Source organism: Ceratotherium simum, chromosome 2 (genome assembly GCF_057802395.1).
Source record: "Ceratotherium simum simum isolate JZ-2026a chromosome 2, ASM5780239v1, whole genome shotgun sequence".
In the NCBI taxonomy this organism is placed as follows: Eukaryota; Metazoa; Chordata; class Mammalia; order Perissodactyla; family Rhinocerotidae; genus Ceratotherium; species Ceratotherium simum.
The window spans coordinates 54122517-54133528 of record NC_141901.1 but is presented as its reverse complement, the minus strand read 5'-3'; the positions used below and the strand labels follow the sequence as shown (position 1 = coordinate 54133528).

Sequence of the window (11012 nt, the reverse complement as noted above, 5' to 3'; positions counted from 1 at the left end):
AACATATGGACGTACATACATATTAAGAATTTCATTTTTAATATGTCCAACATTCAAAGAAACATAGGTTTTAAGAAAGCAAAGAGTATTCAAATTAGTTAAACTGTGTGACAGTCTGACTAATGACCTCCACAAAGATGTGTTTAAGCTGAAGCTTAGTCCACACTGTGCTCCTGGAACTAAGGGACACTGGTATAAACTTGGACTTCAGTCACAAAACGTGATGTTTCAGTCTGGTATGAAGAATACATCGGAGCAACTTTTTATATCATCATGGCATGTTCCAATGCCTAAGAACTATCTGTCCTTTTTAAACAATAACAGATTTGTTTATTCAGGCAGCTCTTCACTAGTCATGCTATTAAGGTTTGTCAGCAATACAATGACTTGTTTAAAGCATGCCATAATTATTACATGAAATCTATAAACTTTGCTTTAGTTAACTGAATTAGTTTAAGATATCCACTAACCTGGATCTGTTTTCAATGTTCCTATGCAAATAGAGCCTTAAGTATAAAAAGGGAGTATGAAGGCTTATGAAGAGTGGAATTCTGTCTATTAGAGAACTGAATCTTTCTCACATACATTAAAATACAAAAACATAGCCAAGTGATTTAATTCAGCCTAAACTTATATTTTGACAAAGAATCCTGTGGGTATTAGTCTATTTTACAGTGTTTGCGTTAAAGTCAAGCAGAACTATTAGCAAATACACAAATCAAGAGACTTATTTTGTCCTTATCAAACCACCACCATTTGTTACCTTGAGTAATCCTTATACAGCTTATGGGCTCAGGATGTGCTGCAGGAAAGGTATGGAATTATTGCACATTTGTGAAATTCAAACTTCATTATTCAAGATAGGCACCAATAACTTCAAGAAGCAAAGGATTACTTTGAATTGCTACCCTAGTCAATACATGTATAGATGAGATTAATGAATTTACTTCTTGATAATCCCAAATCATATATTTGGGAGTGAGAACCATTTGGCCCATTATGAGCATGTATATCTAAAAAAATTTCAAAAATGAATTTCATTAATTTGAAAGTGTTATTTTTACAGTGCACAGGTCCACTTACCTCTAAATACAATGAACCAAAAATAAAAACATAGACCCTTAAGCTTATACTTTGTGAGACATCCTGGTATTTAGAATTTTTCTACGTCTGAAAGTCAAGAAAACCATACTCCAATTAGGCAAGTATTTGATTAGTCACTTCTTTAAAGTATTTAGTTTATATTATACATGAACTATAATGTACATATTTAGGAAGTTTGAAGTTATACCTCCAGAGAAATTTTAGGAGGGATAATTTTTCCCAATATAACATTATAAAAATAAGTGAGCAGGTATTTTTCTTATTCTTCTATGGTTATTACTCTACCAATTAAATGTATGACTGGCCTAATCTAGTTCTGTTTTTACATCTTAGTTTCTCAGTAATAGGTAAATATCACCAAAGTATATTATATCTCACTCCTTTTGGGGGATCAAAACAAAAGCCCAAGTTCCTAGAAATTATTATACAGGGATAAATGAAGCACTGAGGGTAGGAGAACCACGAAGTTACAACTCTTCCATCCTAATAGAAAAAAACTGCATGAATGAATGGTAAATTACTTGAGGTCTATTCTTCATTCATTCTGCACATTTATGTTGAGTACCTGTTATGGGTCAGGTACTGTTCTACATTCTGGGGACCTAGGAAGGAAGAAAAAAGTCCCTGCCTTAAGAGGCTTACATTCTAGTGGGGAAGGACAGAAACAAGTAGGCAAAAAATAAACAAGATAATCTGATTAAGGAAATGAACAGGGCCATATAACTGATAATGAGGATAAGAGGGGGAACTGCTTTAACTATGGTCATCAGAGAAGGCCCTGCTAAGGAACTAACAAACAGTTGAGAAGCCATTCAGGGGAGAACCTAAGGAAACGTATTCCAGGCACAAGCCTGATATGAGAAAGAACTTGGCATAATGGAGGAACAGAGGGAGGCCAGTGTGGTTGTACTGAAGAGGCAAAGTTGGGAAGGGAGGCAGCCCTGATGATGAAGGGCCTTGGAGGCCACCACAGGGAAAGCCAGGAAGGGTTTAAAGTAGGGATGATATAATTTCCATATATTTAAGTTCATTCATGTGGTGGAGAACCAACTGTAGGAGGCAAGACTGGAAAGGGAATAGTGGGTCAGCATAGTAATCCAGGTGAAAGTGAAGGATGCTTAACCTAGTAGCAGTGGAAATGTAGAACTGACACAGCTTGGTGGTGGATTAGATATGAAGGAAAAGAGAGGAACCAAGAATAAACCCTAAGCCTTTGGCTTGAGCAATTGGGCAAACTTTGTTTCATTTACTAAGGTGGGAAAAACATTTACTCTTCCACCTCAAACAACTGAAAAAAAATGGGAAAAATATATGTGAAAAAATGGGCTTTAGATGTTGGATGAGAGGCAGTACAGGATAGTGGAATTAAATGAGGTGAGCCCAGTGATTACCCCAGATTACTGCTTAGAGGCAGTTTCTAGGCTGTGGTGTGGGAAAGGGGAACCCAAACTGAACCAAGCAGTCTTGACGAGTTGAGGAGACAGAGTTAAGAATTTTGGGAGCCAGGCGAGTTAGAATTTGCAGGGCAGAGTACCAGAGAGAAGACAACTGCATAGAAAGGAGAGAGCTCCAAAAACGTACAGAGGGTTCCTTTCAAGTATTCAGGTGAGTATCGATCAGCACAAGGAGATATCCAAAAACAGGGAAAGAATAACCAAAAAGAAGCAGTCAGAAAAAGTCTTGAGCTGGGAATAGTTCGTGTTCCCACAGTCAAATTGGAAAAACCTCATAACAAACAGGGCATCAGGTAGAGTACTCAGGAGGATATTGCTTCAGTAGTGGAGAAAAGTAGCCCCAGACTAAAGGCTACTCTGGCCCACCTAACAAAGCTTAAAAGCAAGCCTTGAAATGATTAAATTGTTTCCAAGTAACTTAACTGCATTCCAAAATAAAGCTCAAGAATATTTAAAAGAATACACACATCACACAAAACCCCAACATCCAACAATGTAAAATTTACATCCAACAAAAAACTACCAGGCATTCAAAGAAGCAGGAAAATATGACTCCAAATGAGGAGGAAAAATCAATCAATAAAGACAAACCCAAAAATGATACAGATGATAGCTGTTTTAATGTCCTTATTTACGATTTCTGTTATATTTATTATGTTAAATGAGGTAGAAAAAAGAAATAGCAAGTTAAGAAGAGATATGGAAGACACAAAAAAAACAATTGAACTTCTATGGATGAAAATACATTGGATAGGATTAACAGCAAATTCATGCAGAAGAATAGGTTAGTGAGGCACAGCAATAGAAACTATCCAAGATTCACGACAGAAAGAAGACTGGGAAAATGTATAGAACATCAGTAAGCTGTGGGACAACTTTAAGCAGCCTTAATACACATATAAATTGGAGTCCCAGAAAGAGGTGGGTGAGAGTGGAGTATAGAAAACTTATTTTAAGAAATAACAGTCAAAATTTTTTCTAAATTTGATGAAAACTGTAAATCCACAGAACCAATAAGTGCAACAAACCCAAGCACAAAAAACATGAAAACTACACTAATACACATTATAATTAAAGTACACACAAATTCAATGATAAAGATAAAAACCTTAAAAGCAGCCAGAGTTTAAAAAAGAAAAAAAAAAAAGGCATTACATACAAAGGAACAAAGAATGATGGCAGACTTCTTGTCAGAAACAATGCAATCCAGGAGGCAGCACATCAACAACTTCTTTAGAATTTTATACCCAGCAAAAATATCTTTCAAATGTAAAGATTCAAAACTCTTTCTCAGTAGGGTAGGTCTGTACACCTTGCTAAAAAGGTTTTGAATTTTTATCTTCAAAGTAATAGTAAGCCATTAATGATGAGACTTGCATTTCAGAAATGACAAATCAGCTTTTTGAGAATAGACTGAGCTTGGGGGTGAGGTGTGCCATGCATATGTAAGAGCAGAAACTTGTTCAAAAAACAAAGGATATTGACTTAGACCAAGGTAGTAGAAGTGGGGATGGAGAAGAGTGGACTGATTAGAAAAATATCTAGAAGACAATTATTCAAACACTTGGTGATTAGATGTGAAGTATGAGGAAGAGGAAGGAGTCAAGAATGATTCCCAAGTTTCTGACATGGGCAACTATATTTACATATAATTTTACCTACCTGAAAAATAATTTAAACTCATTTTACACCATCAAACCATTACTGAAACAACCCACAAGAGTAAACTATTCTAAATACTGCATTTAAAGAATTCACTGTGTAAAAATTGCAAATAAAAATAAAATAGGGCCGGCCCCGTGGCTTAGCGGTTAAGTGCTCGCACTCCGCTGCTGGCGGCCTGGGTTCAGATCCCAGGTGCGCACCGACGCACCGCTTCTCTGGCCATGCTGAGGCCACGTCCCACATACAGTAACTAGAAGGCTGTGCAACTATGACATACAACTATGTACTGGGGCTTGGGGGGGATAGATAGATAGATAGATAAATAAATAAATAAATAAATAAATAAATAAATAAATAAATAAATAAATAAATAAATAAATAAAAAATAAAATAAAATAAATAGCATTTCTTCATAGAAAAAAAGATAAAGGCATCAGCTTTCTTCATCTGAAAAAACTGCACTGTGCTCAGTCGTGGCTCTGAGACAGTTGCTATTGTTTCTTATAGAAAATAGTAAAAGCATGGTTTCTATGAGCCATCTGTTGAGACTAAAGTGCCTTTACAGAACAGTTCCTTCTAAAGGTAAATCACTATAATTGGTTTTTTTTTTTTTTTTGTGAGGGAGATCAGCCCTGAGCTAACATCTGCGCTAATCCTCCTCTTTTTGCTGTGGAAGACCGGCTCTGAGCTAACATCTATTGCCAATCTTCCTCCTTTTTTTCTTCCCCAAAGCCCCAGTAGATAGTTGTATGTCATAGCTGCACATCCTTCTAGTTGCTATAATTGGGTTTTACCTTCAAAAATAATTATAACTCTCATGCAGCATTTAGAATGGCTGCAAATTTTTGGTAATCCGCTTCTAGTTCAGCAACCTTGCTTCCTCTGTTTCTGTCTTCACAGTTAGGAATCTACCAGTGAAAAATTTTTACAGAGTTTTAAATAGTAACAATAAATGTTTACTCTAGATTTACTAAATGCTAAGTACTTTACATGATAATCTCATTTAACCTTAACAACTCTATTAGGTAGTTATTATCCCCATTTAACAGGTAAGGAAATCAAGATGTGAAGAGGTTAAGTAACTTGCCTTAGATTATAAAGCTAGTAAGTGGCAGAGCCAAGGATATGAACCCAGAAAGCTCTGACCTCAATCCCTAGACTCTTCAGAAATTCATCCTTAAACCTCAAAATCTTCCTGCATATTAGGATATGTGTAACTAACACTGATTTTGCATGAGTACATACTTTACATGTAATAATTAAGTTTCTAAATTATTTCCATTTAAAAATTCACAAAATCTTATTAAAATGTTTGGGCTTTCAATTTGCCTCAAGAGATTCTTAAAAGCAGGTAATTTAATGAGCAAAAATTATATGTAGATGATTAGAGTTTATATTAACATACATATATGCAGGTGTGTGTAATAGGAGATGCTGGTAAAAGAATCCAAATCATCAAAGGCATAGCGTGGCTGGACAGGGAGGACCTCAAATTGTACTGAGGGTTGGATACATTAAGTTTCACAACATATAAACTATTAATGCTTCACTTCGTACTGTGAGAGGAAACACAGCTCAGATGATTTATACAGAAACCACGTTGTATGATGGACATGGATTGAGTATGCATGTACTTAAATTTCTCATGCTGAATTACATGGCATACTATATGCATGACTCTTTCACCAACAACTATACAGTTATTAGGATTAACTTCAAAATTATAAACTGATTAAAAATTTCCCCATAGTTTAACAGAAACTCACAGTTTAAAAGGTTATTTTTTTTCCTTCAACAACAACAAAAAAAGCCTAGAAACTGAAATTCTCAAAGTTCTTTTATTTGGGTTCAATCTAAAATAGTTTAAATTTGATCTCTCTTTGCTAGAGAAATGAAATCTCCAATTCTATAGACTGTAATAGAAAAGTACTGAATTTGCATGTTTCCAATAAAGGATATTTGCTTCATGCTTTGGACATCTACCATAGTTACCCAAAAAACTATTTCTAGTAAATATAACTGTCACAGCACTGAAATGCCCAGAATAAATTTCCTAACTTAGAAAGTTGTCCTTATGTTACCATAACACACAGTCTTTAGTCCCCTAACTATTCATATTGCTTGAAAACCATGAAAATACAGGTTTTTAGCATGGACGCCCAGTTGTAAAAGGATTTGTTCCTCTGAAAACACCATTCATTTGATGAGGCGGAGCTGAGGGCCCCTCTGCATGTGAACAAGCAGGTGGTATCTCATGGTTTCTGCAGTCACCGCTTTCCTTAGTGGGTAAGTACTGATGTCAGCAAGTGGAGAGAGTCCAGCCACATGACTCAGCTTATGACTTAATTTTCCACAGCTAAGAAAAGAAAATCACCAAAATAAGTTAGTTTTAAGACAAACAGGTTGGAGTCTACAGGTATACTTACATGACTATGCACCAAGAACCCTTTACATAAAAAGAAAAAGTATCAGCTCTGGCAACAGCAACCGCAGCACACCACAGAGAAAAAAACATTAACAATTTCCTGGATCAAAAATGACATACTGCACTTCATGGGTCTTGGTTTTCATTCATTCTGCCTCTGTACATTTCCCTAGATCAGAGGACGACCCTTGCCTAGCCCTTACTATTAAATGGACATGAGATTCAAACTTGATTTTTTTGTTCCATTGAAGAGCACAGTCTATCATACTTGTGTAAAATGAGAAAACCTAAGCTGAGAAGCCTGTGGACCACCAATCTATCTTTATTTTTTTACCGCAAGAGTTATCTCCATGCCAGTCTCACATATGCACACGCACACACACACATACAGCGTGAAGAGCAAAGATTATTATATATAGTAATTTTTAAGACTAAGGCACATGCTACAGAATGGTAGTCACACTTACTCTTATATTAAATCCTAGAAGATCACTTATAACACCAGAGACAGCAGACAGGATAACTACTCGTGTGATATTGTAGATTAAGGGATTCATTGTCAGTCCATAGAGTCTAAATGGTGTGTCCAGCTCCTACAAAACCAAGAAAGAACTGAGATGAAATACATGGTTTCTCTATAGCTATCTGTGATTTCTGGGCTGTTTTTTAAGTCTTGGGTGAGGACAACTGCTTAAGGCCATCTTTCTTTAATGTTCAATAGCTACCTTCAAAAGACCTGTAATCGACTCTCATTTACTTTTCCACCAGCTAAGATTTTTAAGGTGGATTCAAGCAATATGTTATTTGTGATTTTTTTTTTTTTTTTTTTTTTATATTTTCCCCCAAAGCCCCCGTAGATAGTTGTACATCATAGCTGCACATCCTTCTAGTTGCTGTATGTGGGATGCGGCCTCAGTGTGGCCGGAGAAGTGGTGCGTTGGTGCACGCCCGGGATCGAACCCGGGCCGCCAGCATCAGAGCGCACGCACTTAACCGCTAAGCCATGGCGCCGGCCCCTGTTATTTATGATTTTTAAAAATGTAATTTAAAAAATGTGACAGACATCAGCATCACCAGAACCTGGGTAACAAGATGGGAAATTTTTCTTATACAGTCATTAACCCAAAACCATCCAATTGGTGTTTTGAATCTACACAGGCTGGCATCTATCTGTTACTAGGGTCTTTTCCAAGAAGTAAAGCATTGATTTAATTTAAATAGTAGTAAAAGTGTATCATAGGATATTACTTACTTTCAACAACTTGGTGGACAGCTTTAATACATTGTTTACTAGAGTAAGCTGTTCTTTCTTATTTGGCTTTTTTTCCATCTTAAGATATAAATTAATCTAAGGGAAAGAATAGAGATTAAGGCAAATATCATAGAAAAAGATATATATGCTGCATTAAATCTGGCAGATTTCGAGGGTTACGTTTTCAAGTAAAATAAATTTTGAAATTTCAGCAGCTATTTCTACAGAGCACACATGTCACGTATCCTATCCTTCATCCCTAATCAGTCACATTTGGCAAAGAAAAGCTATTTAGTGAAGGAAAAAAATAATGATGAAGCAAAACAATGCTTTAATTTAAATAGCAAAACAATGTAAAATTTAATATTAATTATAATATAATAATTAACATTTATTTTGAACTCAAGTTCAAAATTGTAGTTCCTTGAGTTCAAAAACTGTGTCTTATTCCTCTTGGTCTCCCCCAAATAATCTAACATCCTCATTAGGCATTTATGGAATGGAAAAAGATAGCTGCTTTTAACTTACTAATTCCTTATTTTTCCCTTATAGGAAGAATTCTTCACTATAACTCTAAGGCAAAAAAAAAAAAAAAAATCTAATGATACCAAATGTTTTCATTTAAAATTTATGGATAAACATGAAATTAAAAATTTAAAAAAACCAACTTTATATTACTCTGTATCTTTAAGAAACATTTCCTAATCTAATATCTATTCACATAATAAATAGCAAGTATTTTCCTAACACTGAATGTGTTCTATGGCTGAAACAGAAGAAATTCAAGCAGCTTATTAAACATACTTAAATGACAAGCACTCTAAAGATCTAATACTTGATGTAGAATATGAGATTAAAAGCATGTTCCATTACCACCAATAAAAATATTTTTATAGTATATTTTTATAGTATACAAAGTATTTTCAATCCATTAGATCTTAATTCTTACAGTCCTGGGAGCAGATGGCGAAGATATTATCCTCGTTTTATAAGGATGACACAATTAGATAGTAGCAAAGTGACTTGTAAGGTCATATAGCTGGAAAGTGATAGAATCTAGACTCAACCCTGAATCTTCTGCACAAATCTTATTATGCCATCTCTAACCACTGAACCATACTGACAGGGACCAATCAATACCTGTTCAGTAAGTAATATTGAAACATTGCTGTATTTCTTATTGGTTTCAGATCCCAATGAGGCCAGGCGCAGTAAGAAAAGTAGTAAAGCTGTTTCCCAGATCAAAAACTCCCAATTATAAGCATCATTCAGGAAAGTTTTATGTCCTTGGAGAACCTATACAAAGAACAAAAAAAAGTTAAGTTTTTCATTTGTCTTAATATCTATATGCACTACTTTACTCTAGCAATGTAAAAACATTTACAAGATACTACTATTTTAATACTCAAAGCAGAAGAGTTTTAATACTGAAAGTATTATCTATTTAATTAGTCATTATGTATTTCTCTAAGTTTCTCAGATTTTCTCCTTTGCATGAAAGACAGCAAGGGTCTGGAAGTAACAAAGGAGGAAAACATAGTAAGTGAAATAAGCCAAATGCATTTCCAACTTCTTTAGCCACCAGTGTGCCCACTCACATTACATGGTGACCATTTTTCAAAGTATTAAATTTGCATTATAACTAGTAGAGCTCCCTAAAACATGTGGCCCATCCCACTGTCATGACCAGAAAATCCTGAACATTAGTTCTTTACTCCATTTTAGGATCTGAATAACAACAGCAGCAGCAGCTACCAGTTATCGAATGCCTATTATGTGTCAAGTTTTCTGGTAAAAATTTTTGTTTTTTTCAAAATTTGTTTGTTGATTGAAAAGTAAAGAAATTTACTCAAGCAATCCCAAGGTAAAATGAAATTTATTGAAAAATATACAGAAAACCCTCACAGAAACCAAATGCAGGCCTTTTGAAAAATAGGAAGGCACTGAGCAGCTGCCCTCTCCATCTCTCTTCCACTAGGGCCATTTGGGCTCCCATCCCCACTCCTCTTACTTAGCTAATTCCATTGCCTGGCAAGACCCTTGTTTACTGCTTCCCACTAACTTTGACTTGTTCCAGCTTTGGTTTGTCATAGCACCCAGTGGCCCCACTGACACTGACCTTTCTTCTCCAAAGTCCACCACGGATATCTCAGGTTTTCAGCTCTAATTTCCAGAAGAAGGAATATGCTTAGCTTAGTCTGGCTCAGTCTGTTCATGCTTGCCAATTAGTTACAACTAGGGGAGGAAAGTAACAACCAGCAGCAACCTAAGGCCCACCTCTTCGGCAGGGTGATACAATTTGTCATGCATCAATAAGTAACTAATAGCAATCACAGCCAAACTGCTATAAAACCAAACACAAAGAAAAACTCTCAAAACCAGCCAGAGACAAAGGACATTACTTCTAAAGGAGCAGTGATAAGACTAACAGCTGACTTCTCAAGATAAAATATTGAAATCAGAAGACAAGAGAATCCTAAAAGTGCTGAAAGTAACTGGCAACCTAGAAATCCACAGCCAGTGAAAACATCCTTCAAACATGAAATTGATAAAAGACATTTTCAAACAAACAAAAAACAGAGAATTCATCATCAACAGACTCTTCAAGTAGGAGGAAAATAATCCCAGAGAAAAACACAGAAATGCAGGAACTAATAAAAAGCAAGGGGAAGGGTAAGTATGTAGGTATATAAAAATATATATATGTATAATTGACTAGAAAAAACAATAATAATTACATCTTGTGGGTTTAAAATACATGTAAAATTAAAATGAAGGACACTAATAACACAAAAAGTGAATGAGTAAATGAGATAAAGTATTCCAAGGTCCTAGCATTATCGAGGAAGTGGTGAATTAATAATTTTATTAGACCATAATAAGGTAAGGATGTATGTCATAATCTCTGGGGTCACTGGCAGTAAAAGAATGTACAACAAGTTAACAGAGAGGATTAAATGGAATATTAAAGAGCATCTGATTAATAAAAGATGGTAAGAAAGGACAGAAAAAGGAAAATTAACAGGTAGACCAAATAGGAACCTAATAGTATTTGTAGTTATAGTAACTACATTAAGTTTAAATGAGCCACGTACTCCAAAACACTGAGACT

The 11012-nt window shown here is 35.3% G+C and overlaps 1 protein-coding gene across 2 annotated transcripts in view; it reads right to left on the bottom strand.

Moving 5' to 3' along the window:
- Window positions 1-6042: 6042 nt before the first annotated feature.
- The window catches only part of PHTF1 (putative homeodomain transcription factor 1), a 50777-nt gene continuing 45807 nt past the window's right edge, over window positions 6043-11012 (bottom strand). For both annotated transcript variants that reach the window (XM_087445336.1, XM_014780010.2), the window contains exons 16-19: window positions 9041-9196; window positions 7901-7996; window positions 7116-7241; window positions 6043-6579 (exon numbers count right to left, since the gene is read on the bottom strand). In XM_087445336.1, the coding sequence (XP_087301462.1) occupies window positions 6559-6579; window positions 7116-7241; window positions 7901-7996; window positions 9041-9196 (399 nt within the window). In that variant the 3' untranslated portion in view covers window positions 6043-6558. The remainder of the gene's footprint in view (window positions 6580-7115; window positions 7242-7900; window positions 7997-9040; window positions 9197-11012) is intronic.